Source organism: Pseudophryne corroboree, chromosome 4 (assembly GCF_028390025.1).
Source record: "Pseudophryne corroboree isolate aPseCor3 chromosome 4, aPseCor3.hap2, whole genome shotgun sequence".
NCBI lineage: Eukaryota > Metazoa > Chordata > Amphibia > Anura > Myobatrachidae > Pseudophryne > Pseudophryne corroboree.
The window spans coordinates 110851134-110875609 of record NC_086447.1 but is presented as its reverse complement, the minus strand read 5'-3'; the positions used below and the strand labels follow the sequence as shown (position 1 = coordinate 110875609).

The 24476-nt window shown below is 47.3% G+C and overlaps 1 protein-coding gene across 4 annotated transcripts in view; it reads right to left on the bottom strand.

The window, feature by feature from the left end:
* Positions 1-24476, bottom strand: part of SMC6 (structural maintenance of chromosomes 6) — a 370384-nt gene that overhangs the window by 105862 nt on the left and 240046 nt on the right. For all 4 annotated transcript variants that reach the window (XM_063915349.1, XM_063915346.1, XM_063915348.1 and 1 more), the window contains 4 exons: positions 7362-7540; positions 7046-7247; positions 5716-5830; positions 5295-5455 (listed from right to left, as the gene is read on the bottom strand). In XM_063915349.1, the coding sequence (XP_063771419.1) occupies positions 5295-5455; positions 5716-5830; positions 7046-7247; positions 7362-7540 (657 nt within the window). The remainder of the gene's footprint in view (positions 1-5294; positions 5456-5715; positions 5831-7045; positions 7248-7361; positions 7541-24476) is intronic.

Here is a 24476-nt window from a genome sequence, read left to right as displayed (position 1 = left end):
CCATAAAAAGCCCTATACTGGCTCAACTAGGACATTAAACTTTAGCAAAGCAAATTTTGAAAAGATGAGGGTATTTTTCAGGGATATTGAATGGGAAGGTTTGTTTTTAGGAAAAAATACTACGGAGAAATGGGAGGTACTAAAATTCCTGCTAGCTAAAAATACACTCAAATTTATTCCTATGAGTAGCAAAAAAAGGAATAAAAATCATAAACCGATGTGGCTTCACAAAAAGATTAAGGAACTTATGGGCAAGAAAAGGCGAGCATTTAAAAAATACAAATCTGACGGGGAAGCAGAGTCATTTCAGCACTATAAGGAATGTAACAAAATTTGCAAAAAGGAAATAAGAGCGGCTAAAGTAGAAACTGAAAAACTAGTAGCAAAGGAAAGCAAAGCGAATCCCAAAAAATTATTTAAATACATTAATAGCAAGAGATTAAAGAAGGAGAGTATAGGCCCTTTAAAAGACAAGTTGGGAGTCTTAAGCAAAAATGATAATGACGTAGCGGACACACTAAATGAGTTTTTTTCAACAGTATTCACTAGAGAGGACCCAATTCAGGGACTGACACACAATCTCAATAATGAGAATATCCCACTGATAGGTACTTATTTAAGCGAGGAAGTAGTCTGTGACCGATTAAAACATTTAAAGATTAATAAATCACCAGGGCCCGATGGTATTCACCCAAGGGTTCTAATGGAGCTTCACTCTGAACTGGCAAAACCGCTATCTTTGATCTTTAAGGATTCAGTTATATCAGGTATGGTTCCCAAAGACTGGCGTATAGCGGAAGTAGTGCCTATATTCAAAAAGGGAAGTAAAGCTGAACCAGGTAATTATAGACCAGTTAGTCTTACATCTATAGTGGGGAAAGTATTGGAAGGTATTCTAAGAGATAGTATTCAGAAGTTCCTTGAAGTCAATAAGGTCATTAAAAGGAATCAACATGGGTTTATGAAGGACAGATCCTGTCAAACCAACTTACTTGGCTTTTATGAAACAGTAAGCGCAAACCTAGATCAGGGTAAAGACGTGGATGTAATCTTTTTAGACTTTGCCAAAGCGTTCGATACTGTACCACACATGAGACTTATCTACAAGCTACAAGAATCAGGGCTAGGAAGCACAATATGCACTTGGGTCAAAAACTGGTTAGATAATAGGGAGCAGCGCGTTGTGGTTAATGGATCTTTTTCAACTTGGACTGAAGTGCTAAGTGGTGTGCCGCAAGGCTCAGTATTAGGACCGCTATTGTTCAATATTTTCATTAACGACCTAACAGAAGGTCTAGAGAGCATGGTGTCAATTTTTGCAGATGATACCAAATTGTGTAAGGCTATAAATACAGAGGAGGATGCCGAGTCTCTTCAGAACGACTTAGTTAAATTAGAAGCATGGGCAGCCAAATGGAGAATGCGCTTCAACACAGACAAGTGTAAGGTAATGCACTGTGGTAACAAGAACAAAAATTACACCTACCTACTAAATGGGGTAAAATTAGGGGATTCTGTACTGGAAAAGGACTTGGGTGTCCTCATAGATAGCAAGCTAAGCAGTAGTACCCAAAGTAGGACTGCAGCAAAGAAGGCTAATAAGATATTAGCATGCATAAAACGGGGTATTGATGCAAGGGACGAGAGTATTATACTCCCGTTATATAAATCACTAGTGAGGCCACACCTTGAATACTGTGTACAGTTCTGGGCACCGTACTACAAAAAGGATATCCTGGAGCTAGAAAAGGTACAGAGGAGGGCGACCAAACTAATTAAGGGCATGGAGACGATGGAATACAAGGAAAGGCTTGAAAGACTAGGCATGTTTACATTGGAAAAGCGGAGACTAAGAGGGGATATGATCAACATCTACAAATATATAAGGGGACAATTCACAGAGCTTGCGCGGGACCTGTTTTTGGTTAGATCAACACAGAGGACTCGTGGACACTCGCTCAGGTTAGAGGAGAGGAGATTCCGCACAATACGGCGTAAAGGCTTTTTCACGGTAAGGACAATACGTGTTTAGAATTCCCTGCCCGAGGGAGTTGTAATGGCGGAATCTGTCAACACCTTTAAGAATGGGTTAGATAAATTCCTAATGGATAAGGATATCCAGGGGTATGGTGCATAGTCATGCATTATAGTTACTATAAATAGGGATAAAATGCAACGGCTGACAGCAGCATCAGTCAGAAATTTTAGTCAAATCATCATGCATAGGAGACCACAAATAGGTTGAACTCGATGGACAATTGTCTTTTTTCAACCTCAGATACTACGTTACTATGTTAATGGTTCTCTAACAGAAACATAAATAAGTGTGTAAAGTGTGGAGAACAGGATTTAATGTATGTATAGAAATCCCATTTTTAATCGTGTATCAGTGAGGACATCCTAAAGCAATCCCTGGGTGGGTATGCTTAGCATTATGTTTATAACAGAGATCAGGTGTCCTCTCCTCAGGGCTCTGATAACGTCCAGTGACTTAAGAAAGCCATCTTCTCACGGAGCCTTACCCTGGTCTAAAGCTGGGATAGCAATTTCCTGATTATGTTGGGAGTTACAGACCACTTTGGGGGGAATTCGACTGGGCGCGAGGTTTAGTGAGGAAAAAAAACCTTGCGCACCTCGCACACCATTTTTGATTACCGTGGGTATGCGCACTCCCGATACGGTATACAATTTAAAAATAATTCAGTTCTGAAATCCCTGTGGTACGTGCAAAAAATAAGCACACTCACCTATCTGGACGTCTACCCTCTATCTTCCCAGTGCGGAGGGGGATGTTGAGAGGTGAGGGGACTGCTGGTAGATGTTGTTCTCCCAGCTACTGCCTCTAGGGTAGGGGGGGGGTGAAACTCACAATGGGGGGGTCACACACACTCACACACAATCACACACGCCTCACATACTCACCATTGCTGAAGGAGTCTGGATCCCAATGCTGGAAATGATACCCTTTGGGAATTCAATTGGGCGTGAGGTTTGGCAAGCAAAAATACCTTGAGGACCTCGCACCCAATTTTGGATTGCCATGGGCATGAACGTTGTATCCAATTATAAAAAAAAATTGTCACAGGGTCTGGTGGTCTTGGGGGCTCCTGGTGGTCTCCCTTCCATCTTTTTACTGGGGAGGGGGCTGCTTGGAGGCTCAGGGGTGGCTGGGAGATGTAGTTCTCCAAGCTCTTGTCTTTGGGGGTCATCATACATGAAGGGAGGGTCACACATACCTCACACATACTAACCGCTGCTGCAGGAGTCCGGATCCTGCTGCTGCAGAAGAAATCAATTTGGTAGGTGAGTGATAACAGACTAATTAAGCTCGGTGAAGTTTGCCGCCAGGGTACCAGAGCAAGTCCCCGTAATTTTTAGTAAAAATTAAGATTTTTAGGAAAAATCAGATGCTGGGGACACGTGAAAAGAGATGTGGTGATTTCCATACAAATCACAGCATCTCATTTTTTGTCCTCTAATTGAATCGCAAAATCCCACGGCTGCAGGAAAAATCCTGCACTGCGTGTTTTTTTAAATTTCCTGTCCTCAACTGAATTCCCCCCTTCGTGTTACAAGAAAGGCTTAGTCCAAAGAACAGCCTTGTCTTCAAGAAGACGATAAAAGGAGAACTATAAGACAGAACCTCCAGCCCCGAAAATCTCCTGCCTGGCTGGGGAGATATGGAAGCATTACTACCAGAGGGAAGTCAAAGCAGGCTGTAGTCCCAAGATACCTACATGATGTTTAACAAATAACATATTTGGATCCATTTAACTAGAGACTATGGGGCAGATGTACTAACCTGGAGACGGCATAAGGAAGTGATAAACCAGTGTTAAGTCAAGGTGATAAACGCACCAATCAACTCCTAACTGTTAATTTACATATTGGAGCTGATTGGCTGGTGTGTTTATCACCTTGCATTTATCACTGGTTTATCACATCCTTATGCCTTCTCCAGGTTGATACATCTGCCCCCAAGTTCTCTGCCTCATGGTCCAAAAGAGTTTACCATCCTTTCGACTTCTGGATGACACCACCTGCTCACAATCTGCTGGAAGATGACCAGGTGAAGGTACCCTTCCTCAGGGTGAAGGACCTGCCTTATGGAGTAAAAAACGCTGCTTCCTGGTCCTTTACTCCTGGGATGAACACTGCAGCGACGGCTGGAACACCCCCCATTCCTTTAAATCTAAATCGGCCAGGGAATGATAGTCATATAGACATAGAATTTGACAGCAGATAAGAACCAACTGGCCCATCTAGTCTGCCCAAAACACATGTACATGCACACAATTATACACTAGGGTTATTTTTGTTGTTGCCGGGAGCCAATTAAGTAAATTTTGGGATTGTGGGAGGAAACCGGAGTATCCAGAGGAAACCCACGCAAGTATGGGGAGAACATATAAACTCCACACATTTAGCATCATGTGGGAATCAACTCATGACCTCAGTGCTGTGAGGCAATAATGCTAATCATTACCACATCCGTACTGCCCTGAATATGCCGGGATCACAGGACAGCCATAAATCTAATGTTGTTGGTGAACCCCACTGGCATGGTCAAAAGGTAAAGTCTGAAACTGATGGGACTGTACAGCAAATCTGAGGAGACCACGGGTATACCTCCTAGATTGAAAGCACACGTCCTTCATGCAAATGGAATCCATGGACACCGTAAACGCAACCGGGAACAAGCTGCCGACGGCAGACCTTGAAGACTCAGATGTAGAAAGGATCAAAGACACCCGACCAGTTTCTGAACCATAAAGTTTCTGAACTAAGAAAATATTTGAATTAACCCTCTATCCCTTCTTCTTTTTTTTTTTTTACATGAAGTTGACAACTATGCCTGAAGAGATCAAAGCCTGATAGGCTTCCTGTAGAGCAAAGTTTTTCTTTGGTTGACTGCAAACAGAGAAAGCTCTGTCACTGACCTATAGGGGCTATGGAAGTATAGAAGGGGATGAGTTTGAGCTGGAAAGAGATTTAGAGTGCCCCTAACTCTTGTTCTGCACCTTTATATCCCAGAGTTCTACTGTCCCCCATGAATGAGAAATGTATCCATATATTTGGTGTAGAGATGTCACATGACTACATGAAAGTGTTCCATGTCATTTAACATTTACTTTTATATCCGAGTATCTTCACAGCGCTGAAGCTACAACAGATCACTGATTATATAACTGAATGCATACAGTAACAGGATGTACAATTTCATGTTCAGGTATAGCTATAAAAGCATGGAACACATACATTTACATTTAAATTTACACAAATCGGATACAAACCTTATTTCCACTTCCACATCGCTGCTTAAATATCTGGCCCGGTGGAAATCTGAGGAATAGTACCGGTTTTTATACACTTGATCACCATCAGCAGTAAAAGCCTCTCGGCAATTTCTAGGTGGGTTTCTTTTCTGCATGACCTCCCGGGCTTCTTGGTTACTCTGGGGAAACAGAGACACCATCAAAACTCTTCTGCATGCTGGTTAGTAATATCTTTAAATGCTTAAAGCAGAAGAATTTATGTAGATTGGCGAGATATAAAAGCACATTATACGATCACAACACAGGAATTGAGGAAACTCTTATATTATAAGTATATTATATGGCGTTGATACTTACAGCGTAATCTTTGACTGACAATCACTGATTCTTACGACAGGCTATGATTGACATTCACATATAAAAAGGAGAGGGGAGATACCTTGATCAGAAGCACAGTCTCTATGCCTCTCATATCAATCAGGCAGTTGGCAACTACTGGGTGATCAATTTCCAAAGCGGTCAAGACGGATGGATAATTTGGATGATCCACGGCTCTATCAGGAGAGGAAGTGAAACCTGTGACTCTAATATATGTGCATGTGCCTAGTAATCTCAGTGGGGCAGATGTATTAAGCCTGGAGAAGTGATAAAGCAGTGATAAGTGCAAGGTGGTAACGCACCAGCCAATCAGCTCCAATATGTAAATTTACAGTTAGGAGTCGATTGGCTGGTGCATTATCACCTTGCACTTATCACACTTCTCCAGGCTTAATACATCTGCCCCACTATTAGAAGATGCAATAGCAACAGTAGTCCTGGATAAATAGGCATGCTTAGTAAAATATCTACTTCCTATATGTAGTACAGGTATAAGAGTATTTATTCGTTACCACCTTAAGCAGGCAAAATGTAAATAACATCTGCTGCTCAGCAAGGATGCATACAGACAAGATCACGGGTCACTATATGGAGTACTGGTGAATATAATAAAGAGAAAAAGTCCTGGTTGAAAACAAGCATCATATATTTGACTTCTTTTTTTTTTTTTTAAGGCATATTGGGCCCGATTCAGATTTGTAAGTAAAACAAAAAAAAAAAAAAGCAGGTAACTGTGTCTGGAACAAACCATGTTGCCATGCAAGGGGAGCAAACACATTTATAATGGTTCTGTGCAGGGTATATACTGGCTGTTTTTGCATGTAGCCCACAAATGTTAGACAGCTTATTTTTACACTGCAATTTAGTTTTAGTTTGAACACACCACACCCAAATCTAACTCTCTCTCTGCACGTGTTACATCTGCCCCACCTGCACTACTACATAGTTTTGCCCAAATCAGAGCTCATTCTAGAAACACAAAAATCTAATTATTGCACGAGCTACAGCACTGATATGGGACTGTAATAAGTACAGAAAAAAAACTATTTGCTTAAATCCTTTTCTCATAGTCCTTTAGGAGGACACTGGAACAATGAGATATGGAGGTGCTGGTGTCCTCACCAGCCTATCTTGCAGCAGCAACTCATTAATTAGACCCCGGGGATGTGAACATGGAGGATTAACTTTTATTCAGGATGCTTTAAGCTATACTGGGCTGGTCTTATTCCTAGAAAACCCTGGTAAAGCCCCACCAAAGGACTACTATTACTGTTTGCATGCAAGATGTACACTTTAACTCACACTATGCCCCTCTGTGACGAGTTCTGACATAGACAGATCATTAAAACTATGGTAGTAATTTGGACAAAAAACTGTAAACCACTTCTCACCGTTGTGAAACATTATATACTTCATTGCGAAACGCGTTGACAATGATCTGTGGCCTCTGACCGTGCGGGCATTCCCTTGACATGAGGTTCTGCAGAGTTCTCTCATCCTGATGATTATCACAGCAGAAAGCAAAAATCAGTCCTTTCAAGCAGCATTCCACTGCAAGGGCAAGCTGGGGATCATTTGTGTGTATGCAAGCACCTAAGAAGGGGAAATAAAGCCAGTGACTATAGAGCAGGTCACAGAGTGACATATGCAGCTTGGCCTTATGGAACCAGACTGGAGCTGATAGTTTATGCGTAACAATGTCAATACCTAGTGGACCAACCGGTTTCTTCTTGAAGCGACCCTGCTTGTAAGCATCATCGATAGCTGTGAGCAGAGACGGCATGTGCCGTCCAAACCTCTTCAGCCTGTCCGTTCTACTGTCCTGAAATGCTGATATTTGCCTTTTAATCCCATCCTTTGCATGCTTCAGATCACGCTCCTTATTACTACAACAGCAATGAGAACATCCTCATATTTATACATTTATTTACACATGGCAAATTAAAGGTAAAGTACAAAATGTTAAAATACTACAGATTGTAACAGTGCTGGCAACACAGTGGTTGGCATTGCTGGGCCACCGAGCTAAGATCACAAGTTTGTTTCGTTCATGGTTCCTAGATGTGGGGAGTTTGTATGTTCTCCATGTTTCTTCAATTTCCTCCCAAAGTCCAAACACATACTGATAATGTTGGTTAGCTGCTGATGGGACAAGTGAACTGATACTGTAAGCTATATAGCTTTGCAGGGGCTCATGTGAATGTTTACAAGTACATATATAACACTGTGTGATAATGTGCAGCAATAAACAAAGAATGAGAATAGTTACATTTAAACACACACACAAAAAATGGTGGACTAATTAAGGGGGAAGTTGAATCAAACCTAAAAGAAGACAAGGGGTGGAGAAATTGCCCATTTCAGCCAATTAGCTTCTAGCCATCATTTAGTAAATTCTAAAAAATGATAGCAAGAATCTGATTGGTTGCTTTGGGCAACTATCTCACTTGTCCTTGTTAGACGAGTTGATGCATCTCCCCCTTTATCCCATGCATAGCACAACATATTTGCTTCTTGTTTGGGAAGAACAAGACAGTGATTTCTCTACTTGGGGGCAGCTCTGAGTATTTTGCACCACAGGGCCTCAAGTTTATTGAACCGCACCAGCTGACGCTGGAGAAAAAATAAGAATTTACTCACCGGTAATTCTATTTCTCGTAGTCCGTAGTGGATGCTGGGGACTCCGTAAGGACCATGGGGAATAGACGGCTCCGCAGGAGACTGGGCACATCTAAAGAAAGATTTAGGACTATCTGGTGTGCACTGGCTCCTCCCCCTATGACCCTCCTCCAAGCCTCAGTTAGGACACTGTGCCCGGAAGAGCTGACACAATAAGGAAGGATTTTGAATCCCGGGTAAGACTCATACCAGCCACACCAATCACACCGTATAACTCGTGATAGGAACACCGGTTAACAGTATGATAACCACGGAGCCTCTGAACAGATGGCTCGCAATAACAACCCGATTTGTGTAACAATAACTATTTACAAGTATTGCAGACAATCCGCACTTGGGATGGGCGCCCAGCATCCACTACGGACTACGAGAAATAGAATTACCGGTAAGTAAATTCTTATTTTCTCTGACGTTCTAGTGGATGCTGGGGACTCCGTAAGGACCATGGGGATTATACCAAAGCTCCCAAACGGGCAGGAGAGTGCGGATGACTCTGCAACACCGAATGAGAGAACTCCAGGTCCTCCTCAGCCAGGGTATCAAATTTGTAGAATTTTGCAAACGTGTTTGCCCCTGACCAAGTAGCAGCTCGGCAAAGTTGTAAAGCCGAGACCCCTCGGGCAGCCGCCCAAGATGAGCCCACCTTCCTTGTGGAATGGGCTTTTACAGATTTAGGCTGCGGTAGTCCCACCGCAGAATGCGCCAGCTGAATAGTGCTACAAATCCAGCGCGCGATAGTCTGCTTAGAAGCAGGAGCACCCAGTTTGTTGGGTGCATACAGGATAAACAGCGAGTCAGTTTTCCTGACTCCAGCCGTCCTGGAAACATAAATTTTCAGGGCCCTGACTACGTCCAGTAACTTGGAATCCTCCAAGTTCCTAGTAGCCGCAGGCACCACAATAGGCTGGTTCAAATGAAAGGTTGATACCACCTTCGGGAGAAACTGAGGACGAGTCCTCAACTCTGCCCTATCCATATGGAAAATCAGATAAGGGCTTTTATAGGACAAAGCCGCCAATTCTGACACACGCCTGGCCGAAGCCAGGGCCAACAGCATATCTCACTTTCCACGTGAGATATTTCAAATCCACAGTCTTAAGTGGTTCAAACCAATGTGATTTCAGGAACTCCAAAACCACATTGAGATCCCAAGGTGCCACTGGGGGCACAAAAGGAGGCTGACTATGCAGAACTCCTTTGACAAAAGTCTGAACTTCAGGCAGTGAAGCCAGTTCTTTCTCGAAGAAAATCGACAGGGCCGAAATCTGGACCTTAATGGACCCCAATTTGAGGCCCAACGTCACCCCTGCTTGCAGGAAATGCAGGAATCGACCCAGTTGAAATTCCTCCGTTGGGGCCTTCCTGGCCTCACACCAAGCAACATATTTCTGCCAAATGCGGTGATAATGTTTTGCGGTGACATCCTTCCTGGCTTTGATCAGGGAAGGGATGACTTCCTCCGGAATGCCCTTTGTCACAGTACCTTGGGAATGAGAGGCAGAGGAGGAAACACATAAACCGACTGGTACACCCACGGTGTTACTAGAGCGTCCACAGCGATCGCCTGAGGGTCCCTTGACCTGGCGCAATATCTTTTTAGCTTTTTGTTGAGGCAGGACGCCATCATGTCCACCTGTGGTCTTTCCCAACGGTTTACCAGCATTTGGAAGACTTCTGGATGAAGTCCCCATTCTCCCGGGTGGAGGTCGTGCCTGCTGAGGAAGTCTGCTTCCCAGTTGTCCACTCCCGGAATGAACACTGCTGTCAGTGCTAACACATGATTTTCCGCCCATCGGAGAATCTTTGTGGCTTCTGCCATTGCCCTGCTGCTTCTTGTGCCGCCCTGTCTGTTTACATGGGCGTCCGCCGTGATGTTGTCTGATTGGATCAGTACCGGTTGGTTCTGAAGCAGGGGCCTTGCTTGGCTTAGGGCATTGTAAATGGCCCTTAGCTCCAGAATATTTATGTGAAGCGAAATCTCCTGATTTGACCACAGTCCTTGGAAATTTCTTCCCTGTGTGACTGCACCCCAGCCCCGAAGGCTGGCATCCGTGGTCACCAGAACCCAGTCCTGTATTCCGAATCTGCGGCCCTCTAGTAGATGAGCCCTCTGCAGCGACACCCTGGTCCTTGCCGACAGGGTTATCCGCTGTTGCATCTGGAGATGGGACCCGGACCATTTGTCCAACAGGTCCCACTGGAAAGTCCTTGCGTGGAACCTTCCAAATGGAATTGCTTCGTACGAAGCTATCATTTTTCCCAGGACTCGTGTGCATTGATGTACCGACACCTGTCCCGGTTTTAGGAGGTCTCTGACTAGAGATGACAACTCCTCGGCTTTTTCCACTGGAAGAAACACTTTTTTCCTGGTCTGTGTCCAGAATCATTCCCAGGAACAGAAGACGTGTCGTCGGGACCAGCTGTGACTTTGGAATAGTGAGAATCCAGCCGTGCTGTTGTAGTACTTCCCGAGAAAGTGCTACCCCCACTACCAACTGTTCCTTGGACCTCGCCTTTATCAGGAGATCGTCCAAGTACGGGATAATTAAAACTCCCTTCTTGCGAAGGAGTATCATCATTTCGGCCATTACCTTGGTAAAGACCCTCGGTGCCGTGGATAACCCAAACGGCAGCGTCTGGAACTGATAGTGACAGTCCTGTACCACAAATCTGAGGTACTCCTGGTGAGGAGGGTAAATGGGGACATGCAGGTAGGCATCCTTGATGTCCAGAGAGACCATGTAATCCCCCTCGTCCAGGCTCGCAATAACCGCCCTGAGCGATTCCATCTTGAACTTTCTGATATACGTGTTCAAGGATTTTAAATTTAAGACGGGTCTCACCGAACCGTCCGGTTTCGGTACCACAAACATTGTGGAATAGTAACCCTTTCCTTGCTGAAGGAGGGGTACCTTGACAATCACTTGCTGTGAATACAGTTTTTGGATAGCCACCAACACTGCCTCCCTGGCAGAGGGAGTTGCTGGTAAGGCAGATTTTAGAAAACGGAGGGGGGGGGGGGGGGGGGGGGGGTGCGTCTCGAATTCCAGCCTGTACCCCTGAGATACTACTTGAAGGATCCAGGGATCCACCTGTGAGAGAGCCCACTGTGTGCTGAAATTTCTGAGACGGGCCCCCACCGTACCCGGGTCCGCCTGTGAAGCCCCAGCGTCATGCTGTGGACTTAACGGACGCGGGGGAGGACTTTTGCTCTTAGGAACTTGCTGTATGCTGCAGCTTTTTCCCTCTACCTTTGCCTCTCGGCAGAAAGGATGCGCCTCGAGCCCTCTTGTGTTTATGGGGCCGAAAGGACTGTACTTGATAATACGGTGCTTTCTTTTGCTGTGGGGTAGCCTGTGGCAAAAAATAAGATTTTACTTACCGATAAATCTATTTCTCGTAGTCCGTAGTGGATGCTGGGGACTCCGTCAGGACCATGGGGAATAGAGGCTCCGCAGGAGACAGGGCACAAAAATAAAGCTTTAGGATCAGGTGGTGTGCACTGGCTCCTCCCCCTATGACCCTCCTCCAAGCCTCAGTTAGGATACTGTGCCCGGACGAGCGTACACAATAAGGAAGGATAATGAATCCCGGGTAAGACTCATACCAGCCACACCAATCACACCGTACAACTTGTGATCTGAACCCAGTTAACAGTATGACAAACGTAGGAGCCTCTGAACAGACGGCTCACAACAATAACAACCCGATTTTTTTGTAACAATAACTATGTACAAGTATTGCAGACAATCCGCACTTGGGATGGGCGCCCAGCATCCACTACGGACTACGAGAAATAGATTTATCGGTAAGTAAAATCTTATTTTCTCTGACGTCCTAAGTGGATGCTGGGGACTCCGTCAGGACCATGGGGATTATACCAAAGCTCCCAAACGGGCGGGAGAGTGCGGATGACTCTGCAGCACCGAATGAGAGAACTCCAGGTCCTCTTTAGCCAGGGTATCAAATTTGTAGAATTTTACAAACGTGTTCTCCCCCGACCACGTAGCTGCTCGGCAGAGTTGTAATGCCGAGACCCCCCGGGCAGCCGCCCAGGATGAGCCCACTTTCCTTGTGGAATGGGCCTTGACAGATTTTGGTTGTGGCAAGCCTGCCACAGAATGTGCAAGTTGAATTGTGCTACAAATCCAACGAGCAATCGTCTGCTTAGAAGCAGGAGCACCCAGCTTGTTGGGTGCATACAATATAAACAGCGAGTCAGACTTTCTGACTCCAGCCGTTCTTGAAATATATATTTTCAATGCCCGGACCACGTCCAACAACTTGGAATCCTCCAAATCGTTAGTAGCCGCAGGCACCACAATAGGCTGGTTCAGGTGAAACGCTGACACCACCTTAGGCAGAAAATGAGGACGCGTCCGCAGTTCTGCCCTGTCCGAATGGAAAATCAGATATGGGCTCTTATATGATAAAGCCGCTAATTCTGATACTCTCCTGGCTGAAGCCAGGGCCAGTAGCATGGTTACTTTCCATGTAAGATATTTCAACTCCACCGATTTGAGTGGCTCAAACCAATGGGATTTGAGAAAATCCAAAACTACATTAAGATCCCACGGTGCCACTGGGGGCACAAACGGGGGCTGTATATGTAGTACTCCTTTTACAAAAGTCTGGACTTCAGGAACTGAAGCCAATTCTTTCTGGAAGAAAATCGACAGGGCCGAAATTTGAACCTTAATGGACCCCAATTTGAGGCCCATAGACAATCCTGTTTGCAGGAAATGTAGGAATCGACCCAGTTGAAATTCCTCCGTGGGGGCCTTCCTGGCCTCACACCACGCAACATATTTTCTCCAAATGCGGTGATAATGTTGTGCAGTCACCTCCTTCCTGGCTTTTACCAGTGTAGGAATGACCTCTTCCGGAATGCCTTTTTCCCTTAGAATTCGGCGTTCAACCGCCATGCCGTCAAACGCAGCCGCGGTAAGTCTTGGAATAGACACGGTCCCTGCTGAAGCAGGTCCCGTCTTAGAGGTAGAGGCCACGGATCCTCCGTGAGCATCTCTTGAAGTTCCGGGTACCAAGTTCTTCTTGGCCAATCCGGAGCCACGAGTATCGTTCTTACTCCCCTTTGCCGTATAATTCTCAGTACTTTTGGTATGAGAGGCAGAGGAGGGAACACATACACTGACTGGAACACCCACGGTGTTACCAGAGCGTCCACAGCTATTGCCTGAGGGTCTCTTGACCTGGCGCAATACCTGTCCAGTTTTTTGTTGAGGCGGGACGCCATCATATCCACCTTTGGTTTTTCCCAACGGTTCACAATCATGTGGAAGACTTCTGGATGAAGTCCCCACTCTCCCGGGTGTAGATCGTGTCTGCTGAGGAAGTCTGCTTCCCAGTTGTCCACTCCCGGAATGAACACTGCTGACAGTGCTATCACATGATCTTCCGCCCAGCGAAGAATCCTTGCAGCTTCTGCCATTGCTGTCCTGCTTCTTGTGCCGCCCTGTCTGTTTACGTGGGCGACTGCCGTGATGTTGTCCGACTGGATCAACACCGGCTGACCCTGAAGCAGGGGTTTTGCCAGACTTAGAGCATTGTAAATCGCTCTTAGCTCCAGTATATTTATGTGAAAAGACATCTCCAGGCTTGACCATACTCCCTGGAAGTTTCTTCCCTGTGTGACCGCTCCCCAGCCTCTCAGACTGGCATCCGTGGTCACCAGGACCCAGTCCTGTATGCCGAATCTGCGGCCCTCTAACAGATGAGCACTCTGCAACCACCACAGAAGAGACACCCTTGTCCGTGGTGATAAGGTTATCCGCTGGTGCATCTGCAGATGCGATCCGGACCATTTGTCCAACAGATCCCACTGAAAAGTTCGTGCGTGGAATCTGCCGAATGGAATCGCTTCGTAAGAAGCCACCATCTTTCCCAGGACTCTTGTGCATTGATGCACAGACACTTTTCCTGGTTTTAGGAGGTTCCTGACAAGTTTGGATAACTCCTTGGCTTTCTCCTCCGGAAGAAACACCTTTTTCTGAACAGTGTCCAGAATCATTCCCAGGAACAGCAGACGTGTTGTCGGTGTCAACTGAGATTTTGGAAAATTCAGAATCCACCCGTGTTGTTGCAGCACTAATTGGGTTAGTGCTACTCCGTCCTCCAGCTGTTTTCTGGACCTTGCCCTTATCAGGAGATCGTCCAAGTAAGGGATAATTAATACGCCTCTTCTTCGAAGAAGAATCATCATTTCGGCCATTACCTTGGTAAAGACCCGAGGTGCCGTGGACAATCCAAACGGCAGCGTCTGAAACTGATAATGACAGTTTTGCACCACGAACCTGAGGTACCCTTGATGTGAAGGGCAAATTGGGACATGCAGGTAAGCATCCTTTATGTCCAGGGACACCATAAAGTCCCCTTCTTCCAGATTCGCTATCACTGCTCTGAGTGACTCCATCTTGAATTTGAATTTCTGTATGTACAGGTTCAAAGATTTCAGATTTAGAATAGGTCTTACCGAGCCGTCCGGCTTCGGTACCACAAATAGCGTGGAGTAATACCCTTTTCCTTGTTGTAGGAGGGGTACCTTGACTATCACCTGCTGAGAAAACAGCTTGTGAATGGCTTCCAATACCGTCGCCCTGTCTGAGGGAGACGTTGGCAAAGCAGACTTTAGGAACCGGCGAGGGGGAGACTTCTCGAATTCCAACCTGTAACCCTGAGATACTACCTGCAGGATCCAGGGGTCCACCTGTGAGCAAGCCCACTGTGCGCTGAAATTGTTGAGTCGACCCCCCACCGCTCCTGAGTCCGCTTGTAAAGCCCCAGCGTCATGCTGAGGGCTTTGCAGAACCCTGGGAGGGCTTCTGTTCCTGGGCAGGGGCTGCTTGCTGTCCTCTCTTACCCCTTCCTCTGCCCCGGGGCAGATATGACTGTCCTTTTGCCCGCTTGTTCTTATAGGACCGAAAGGACTGCGGCTGAAAAGACGGTGTCTTTTTCTGTTGGGAGGGGGTCTGAGGTAAAAAGGTGGATTTTCCGGCAGTTGCCGTGGCCACCAGATCCGATAGACCGACGCCAAATAATTCCTCCCCTTTATACGGCAATACTTCCATATGTCGTTTAGAATCCGCATCACCTGACCACTGTTGCGTCCATAAACTTCTTCTGGCAGATATGGACATCGCATTTACTCTCGATGCCAGAGTGCAAATATCCCTCTGAGCATCTCGCATATAAAGAAAAGCATCCTTTAATTGCTCTATAGTCAATAAAATACTGTCCCTATCCAGGGTATCAATATTTTCAGTCAGGGAATCCGACCAGACCACCCCAGCACTGCACATCCAGGCTGAGGCGATGGCTGGTCGCAGTATAACACCAGTATGTGTGTATATACTTTTTAGGGTAGTTTCCAGCCTCCTATCAGCTGGATCCTTGAGGGCGGCCGTATCAGGAGACGGTAACGCCACTTGTTTTGATAAGCGTGTGAGCGCCTTATCCACCCTAGGGGGTGTTTCCCAGCGCGCCCTAACCTCTGGCGGGAAAGGGTATAATGCCAATAACTTTTTTGAAATTAGCACTTTTCTATCTGGGTTAACCCACGCTTCATCACATACATCATTCAATTCCTCTGATTCAGGAAAAACTACAGGTAGTTTTTTCACCCCCCACATAATACCCCTTTTTGTGGTACTTGCAGTATCAGAGATATGCAAAGCCTCCTTCATTGCCGTGATCATATAACGTGTGGCCCTACTTGAAAATACGTTTGTTTCTTCACCGTCGACACTAGATTCAGTGTCCGTGTCTGGGTCTGTGTCGACCGACTGAGGCAAAGGGCGTTTTACAGCCTCTGACGGTGTCTGAGACGCCTGGACAGGTACCAACTGGTTTTCCGGCCGTCTCATGTCGTCAACTGATTTTTGTAATGTGCTGACATTATCACGTAATTCCATAAACAAAGCCATCCATTCCGGTGTCGACTCCCTGGGGGGTGACATCACCATTATCGGCAATTGCTCTGCCTCCACACCAACATCGTCCTCATACATGTCGACACACACGTACCGACACACAGCAGACACACAGGGAATGCTCTTATCGAAGACAGGACCCCACTAGCCCTTTGGGGAGACAGAGGGAGAGTTTGCCAGCACACACCCAAGCGCTATAATATATATGGGAACAACCTTATATAAGTGTTGTATCCTTATAGCAGCTTAAATATATAAAATATCGCCAAAAAAAGTGCCCCCCCTCTCTGTTTTACCCTGTTTCTGTAGTGCAGTGCAGGGGAGAGTCCTGGGAGCCTTCCTCACAGCGGAGCTGAGCAGGAAAATGGCGCTGTGTGCTGAGGAGAATAAGCCCCGCCCCCTATTCCGGCGGGCTTTTCTCCCGGAGTTTGAGATATCTGGCATGGGTTTAATACATCCATATAGCCTCAAGGGCTATATGTGATGTATTTTTTAGCCATAAAAGGTATTATACATTGCTGCCCAGGGTGCCCCCAGCAGCGCCCTGCACCCTCCGTGACCTATGGTGTGAAGTGTGTGACAACAATGGCGCACAGCTGCAGTGCTGTGCGCTACCTTCATGAAGACTGAAAAGCCTTCTGCCGCCGGTTTCTGGACCTTCAATCTTCAGCATCTGCAAGGGGGGTCGGCGGCGCGGCTCCGGGACGAACCCCAGGGTGAGACCTGTGTTCCGACTCCCTCTGGAGCTAATGGTGTCCAGTAGCCTAAGAAGCCAATCCATCCTGCACGCAGGTGAGTTGAACTTCTCTCCCCTAAGTCCCTCGATGCAGTGAGCCTGTTGCCAGCAGGACTCACTGAACATAAAAAACCTAAAAACTTTTTCTAAGCAGCTCCTTAAGAGAGCCACCTAGATTGCACCCTGCTCGGACGGGCACAAAAACCTAACTGAGGCTTGGAGGAGGGTCATAGGGGGAGGAGCCAGTGCACACCACCTGATCCTAAAGCTTTATTTTTGTGCCCTGTCTCCTGCGGAGCCGCTATTCCCCATGGTCCTGACGGAGTCCCCAGCATCCACTTAGGATGTCAGAGAAATGTCGATATCCCAGCCGTAGCTGTGGAAACGAGGTCTGAAAGACCATCCCCAAACAGTTCCACCCCCTTATAAGGCAAAACTTCCATGTGCCTTTTTGAATCGGCATCACCTGACCACTGCCGAGTCCATAACCCCCTTCTGGCGGCAATGGACATTGCGCTTATTTTTGATGCCAGCCGGCAAATATCCCTCTGTGCATCGCGCATGTATAAGACAGCGTCTTTTATATGCTCTACTGTCAGCAAAATATTGTCCCTATCCAGGGTATCAATATTATCCGACAGGGAATCTGACCACGCAGCAGCAGCACTGCAGATCCATGCTGATGCAATCGCTGGTCGCAATATAATGCCCGTGTGTGTATATATAGCTTTTAGGGTAGCCTCCTGCTTTCTATCAGCAGGATCCTTTAGGGCGGCCGTATCCTGAGACGGTAGTGACACCTGTTTTGATAAACGTGTAAGCGCTTTATCTACCCTAGGGGATGTTTCCCAACGTGACCTATCCTTTGGCGGGAAAGGGTACGCTGCCAATAACCGTTTAGAAATTATCAATTTCTTATCGGGGGAAGTCCAGGCTTCCTCACACACCTCATTTAATTCCTCAGATGCAGGAAAAAAATAAGAATTTACTTACCGATAATTCTATTTCTCGTAGTCCGTAGTGGATGCTGGGGACTCCGTCAGGACCATGGGGATTAGCGGCTCCGCAGGAGACAGGGCACAAAAGTAAAAGCTTTAGGATCAGGTGGTGTGCACTGGCTCCTCCCCCTATGACCCTCCTCCAAGCCTCAGTTAGGATACTGTGCCCGGACGAGCGTACACAATAAGGAAGGATTTTGAATCCCGGGTAAGACTCATACCAGCCACACCAATCACACTGTACAACCTGTGATCTGAACCCAGTTAACAGCATGATAACAGCGGAGCCTCTGAAAAGATGGCTCACAACAATAATAACCCGATTTTTGTAACAATAACTATGTACAAGTATTGCAGACAATCCGCACTTGGGATGGGCGCCCAGCATCCACTACGGACTACGAGAAATAGAATTATCGGTAAGTAAATTCTTATTTTCTCTAACGTCCTAAGTGGATGCTGGGGACTCCGTCAGCATCCCAAACGGGCGGGAGAGTGCGGATGACTCTGCAGCACCGAATGAGAGAACTCCAGGTCCTCCTCAGTCAGGGTGTGCCCCTGACCAAGTATCAGCTCGGCAAAGTTGTAAAGCCGAGACCCCTCGGGCAGCCGCCCAAGATGAGCCCACCTTCCTTGTGGAATGGGCATTTACATATTTTGGCTGTGGCAGGCCTGCCACAGAATGTGCAAGCTGAATTGTACTACACATCCAACTAGCAATCGTCTGCTTAGAAGCAAGAGCACCCAGTTTGTTGGGTGCATACAGGATAACAGCAAGTCAGTTTTCCTGACTCCAGCCGTCCTGGAAACTATATTTTCAGGGCCCTGACAACATCTAGCAACTTGGAGTCCTCCAAGTCCCTAGTAGCCGCAGGTACCACAATAAGCTGGTTCAGGTGAAACACTGACACCACCTTAGGGAGAAACTGGGGATGAGTCCGCAGCTCTGCCCTGTCCGAATGGACAATCAGATATGGGCTTTTTTGAGACAAACGCCGCCAATTCTGACACTCGCCTGGCCGAGGCCAGGGCCAACAGCATGGTCACTTTCCCTGTGAGATATTTCAAATCCACAGATTTGAGCGGTTTAAACCAATGTGATTTTAGGAATCCCAGAACTACGTTGAGATCCCACAGTGCCACTGGAGGCACAAAAGGGGGTTGTATATGCAGTACTCCCTTGACAAACTTCTGGACTTCAGGAACTGAAGCCAATTCTTTCTGGAAGAAAATCGACAGGGCCGAAATTTGAACCTTAATGGACCCCAATTTGAGGCCCATAGACACTCCTGTTTGCAGGAAATGCAGGAAACGACCGAGTTGAAATTTCTTCATGGGGCCTTCCTGGCCTCACACCACGCAACATATTTTCGCCACATGTGGTGATAATGTTGTGCGGTCACCTCCTTCCTGGCTTTGACCAGGGTAGGAATGACCTCTTCCGGAATGCCTTTTTCCCTTAGGATCCGGCGTTCAACCGCCATGCCGTCAAACGCAGCCGCGGTAAGTCTTGGAACAGACATGGTACTTGCTGAAGCAAGTCCCTTCTTAGCGGCAGAGGCCATGAGTCCTCTGTGAGCATCTCTTGAAGTTCCGGGTACCAAGTCCTTCTTGGCCAATCCGGAGCCACGAGTATAGTTCTTACTCCTCTACGTCTTATAATTCTCAATACCTTGGGTATGAGAAGCAGAGGAGGGAAGACATACACCGACTGGTACACCCACGGTGTTACCAGAACGTCCACAGCTATTGCCTGAGGGTCTTTTGACCTGGCGCAATACTTGTCCAGTTTTTTGTACAGGCGGGACGCCATCATGTCCACCTTTGGTCTTTTCCAACGGTTCACAATCATGTGGAAGACTTCCCGATGAAGTCCCCACTCTCCCGGGTGGAGGTTGTGCCTGCTGAGGAAGTCTGCTTCCCAGTTGTCCACTCCCGGAATGAACACTGCTGACAGTGCTATCACATGATTTTCCGCCCAGAGAAAAATCCTTGCAGTTTCTGCCATTGCCCTCCTGCTTCTTGTGCCGCCCTGTCTGTTTACGTGGGCGACTGCCGTGATGTTGTCCCACTGGATCAATACCGGCTGACCTTGAAGCAGAGGTCTTGCTAAGCTTAGAGCATTGTAAATTGCCCTTAGCTCCAGTATATTTATGTGGAGAAAAATCTCCAGACTTGATCACACTCCCTGGAAATTTTTTCCCTGTGTGACTGCTCCCCAGCCTCTCAGGCTGGCCTCCGTGGTCACCAGCATCCAATCCTGAATGCCGAATCTGCGGCCCTCTAGAAGATGAGCACTCTGTAACCACCACAGGAGAGACACCCTTGTCCTTGGAGATAGGGTTATCCGCTGATGCATCTGAAAATGCGATCCGGACCATTTGTCCAGCAGATCCCACTGAAAAGTTCTTGCGTGGAATCTGCCGAATGGAATCGCTTCGTAATAAGCCACCATTTTTCCCAGGACTCTTGTGCAATGATGCACTGACACTTTTCCTGGTTTTAGGAGGTTCCTGACTAGCTCGGATAACTCCCTGGCTTTCTCCTCCGGGAGAAACACCTTTTTCTGGACTGTGTCCAGAACCATCCCTAGGAACAGCAGACGTGTCGTCGGAAACGGCTGTGATTTTGGATATTTAGAATCCACCCGTGCTGTCGTAGAACTACTCGAGATAGTGCTACTCCGACTTCCAACTGTTCTCTGGACCTTGCCCTTATCAGGAGATCGTCCAAGTAAGGGATAATTAAGACGCCTTTTCTTTGAAGAAGAATCATCATTTTGGCCATTACTTTGGTAAAGACCCGGGGTGCCGTGGACAATCCAAACGGCAGCGTCTGAAACTGATAGTGACAGTTCCGTACCACGAACCTGAGGTACCCTTGGTGAGAAGGGCAATTTGGGACATGGAGGTAAGCATCCTTGATGTCCAGGGACACCATATTGTCCCCTTCTTCCTGGTTCGCTATCACTGCTCTGAGTGACTCCATCTTGATTTGAACCTTTGTATGTAAGTGTTCAAAGATTTCCCATTTAGAATAGGTCTCACCGAGCCGTCTGGCTTCAGTACCACAATATAGTGTGGAATAATACCCCTTTCCTTGTTGTAGGAGGGGTACTTTGATTATCACCTGCTGGGAATACAGCTTGTGAATTGTTTCCAATACTGCCTCCCTGTCGGAGGAAGACGTTGGTAAAGCAGACATCAGGAGCCTGCGAGGGGGAGACGTCTCGAATTTCCAGTCTGTACCCCTGGGATACTACTTGTAGGATCCAGGGGTCCACTTGCGAGTGAGCCCACTACGCGCTGAAACTCTTGAGACGACCCCCCACCGCACTTGAGTCCGCTTGTACGGCCCAAGCGTCATGCTGAGGACTTGGCAGAAGCTGTGGAGGGCTTCTGTTCCTGGGAATGGGCTGCCTGCTGCAGTCTTCTTCCCTTTCCTCTATCCCTGGGCAGATATGACTGGCCTTTTGCCCGCTTGCCCTTATGGGGACGAAAGGACTGAGGCTGAAAAGACGGTGTCTTTTTCTGCTGAGATGTGATTTGGGGTAAAAAAGGTGGATTTTCCAGCTGTTGCCGAGGCCACCAGGTCCGATGGACCGACCCCAAATAACTCCTCCCCTTTATACGGCAATACTTCCATGTGCCGTTTGGAATCTGCATCACCTGACCACTGTCGTGTCCATAAACATCTTCTGGCAGATATGGACATCGCACTTACTCTTGATGCCAGAGTGCAAATATCCCTCTGTGCATCTCGCATATATAGAAATGCATCCTTTAAATGCTCTATAGTCAATAAAATACTGTCCCTGTCAAGGGTATCAATATTTTCAGTCAGGGAATCCGACCAAGCCACCCCAGCGCTGCACATCCAGGCTGAGGCGATCGCTGGTCGCAGTATAACACCAGTATGTGTGTATATACCTTTTTAGGATATTTTCCAGCCTCTCAGCTGGCTCCTTGAGGGCGGCCCTATCTGGAGACGGTACCGCCACTTGTTTTGATAAGCGTGTGAGCGCCTTATCCACCCTAAAGGGTGTTTCCCAACGCGCCCTAACTTCTGGCGGGAAAGGGTATACCGCCAATAATTTTCTATCGGGGGAAACCCACGCATCATCACACACTTAATTTAATTTATCTGATTCAGGAAAAACTACAGGTAGTTTTTTCACACCCCACATAATACCCTTCTTGTGGTACTTGTAGTATCAGAAATATGTAACACCTCCTTAATTGCCCTTAACATGTAACGTGTGGCCCTAAAGGAAAATACGTTTGTTTCTTCACCGTCGACACTGGAGTCAGTGTCCGTGTCTGTGTCGACCGACTGAGGTAAATGAGCGTTTTACAGCCCCTGACGGTGTTTGAGACGCCTGGACAGGTACTAATTTGTTTGCCGGCCGTCTCATGTCGCCAACCGACCTTGCAGCGTGTTGACATTATCACGTAATTCCTTAAATAAGCCATCCATTCCGGTGTCGACTCCCTAGAGAGTGACATCACCATTTCAGGCAATTGCTCCGCCTCCTCACCAACATCGTCCTCGTACATGTCGACACACACGTACCGACACACAGCACACACACAGGGAATGCTCTGATAGAGGACAGGACCCCACTAGCCCTTTGGGGAGACAGAGGGAGAGTTTGCCAGCACACACCAAAAACGCTATAATTATACAGGGACAACCTTTATATAAAAGTGTTTTTCCCTTATAGCATTTTAATATATATATATATATATATACACATATCGCCAAATAAGTGCCCCCCTCTCTGTTTTAACCCTGTTTCTGTAGTGCAGTGCAGGGGAGAGCCTGGGAGCCTTCCCACCAGCATTTCTGTGAGGGAAAATGGCGCTGTGTGCCGAGGAGAATAGGCCCCGCCCCCTTTTCGGCGGGCTTCTTCTCCCGTTTTTCTGAGACCTGGCAGGGGTTAAATACATCCATATAGCCCCCAGGGGCTATATGTGATGTATTTTTAGCCAGAATAAGGTACTATCATTGCTGCCCAGGGCGCCCCCCCCAGCGCCCTGCACCCTCAGTGACCGCTGCTATGAAGTGTGCTGACAACAATGGCGCACAGCTGCAGTGCTGTGCGCTACCTTATGAAGACTGAAGAGTCTTCTGCCGCCGTTTCTGGACCTCTTCACTTTTCGGCATCTGCAAGGGGGTCGGCGGCGCGGCTCCGGGACGAACCCCAGGGTGAGACCTGTGTTCCGACTCCCTCTGGAGCTAATGGTGTCCAGTAGCCTAAGAAGCCAATCCATCCTGCACGCAGGTGAGTTCACTTCTCTCCCCTAAGTCCCTCGTAGCAGTGAGCCTGTTGCCAGCAGGACTCACTGAAAATAAAAAACCTAACAAACTTTTACTCTAAGCAGCTCTTTAGGAGAGCCACCTAGATTGCACCCTTCTCGGCCGGGCACAAAAATCTAACTGAGGCTTGGAGGAGGGTCATAGGGGGAGGAGCCAGTGCACACCACCTGATCCTAAAGCTTTTACTTTTGTGCCCTGTCTCCTGCGGAGCCGCTAATCCCCATGGTCCTGACGGAGTCCCCAGCATCCACTTAGGACGTTAGAGAAACTACTGGTAGTTTTTTCTCACCGAACATAATACCCTTTTTTGTGGTACCTGAGGTACTATCAGAAATGTGTAATACATTTTTCATTGCCTCAATCATGTAACGGGTGGACCTATTGGAGGGTACACTAATCTCATCGTCGTTGACACTGGAGTCGGTATCCGTGTCGACATCTGTGTCTGCCATCTGAGGTAGCGGGCGTTTTAAAGCCCCTGATGACATTTGAGACGCTGGAACAGTCACAAGCTGAGTAGCCGGCTGTCCTATGTCGTCAAACCTTTTATGTAAGGAGCTGACACTGTCACATAATTCCTTCCATAAGTCCATCCACACAGGTGTCGACCCCTCAGGGGGTGACAACACATTTACAGGCATTTGCTCTGCCTCCACATCATTTTCCTCATCATACATGTCGACACAGCGGTAGCGACACACAGCACACACAGGGAATGCTCTGACAGAGGACAGGACCCCACAAAGCCCTTTGGGGAGACAGAGGGAGAGTATGCCAGCACACACCAGAGCGCTATATAACAGAGGGATATCACTATACAGAGTGTTTTCCCCTATAGCTGCTTGTATTATATATATACTGCGCCTAAATTTAGTGCCCCCCCCCCCCCCCCCCCTCTCTTTTTTACCCTTTCTGTAGTGCAGACTGCAGGGGAGAGCCAGGGAGCGATCCTTCCAGCGGAGCTGTGAGGGAAAATGGCGCCAGTGTGCTGAGGGAGATGGCTCCGCCCCTTTTTTCGGCGGGCTTTCTCCCGCTTTTTGTGTTATTCTGGCAGGGGTAATTTACACCTATATAGCCTCTGGGGCTATATATGGTGTCAGTTTTGCCAGCCAAGGTGTTAATATTGCTGCTCAGGGCGCCCCCC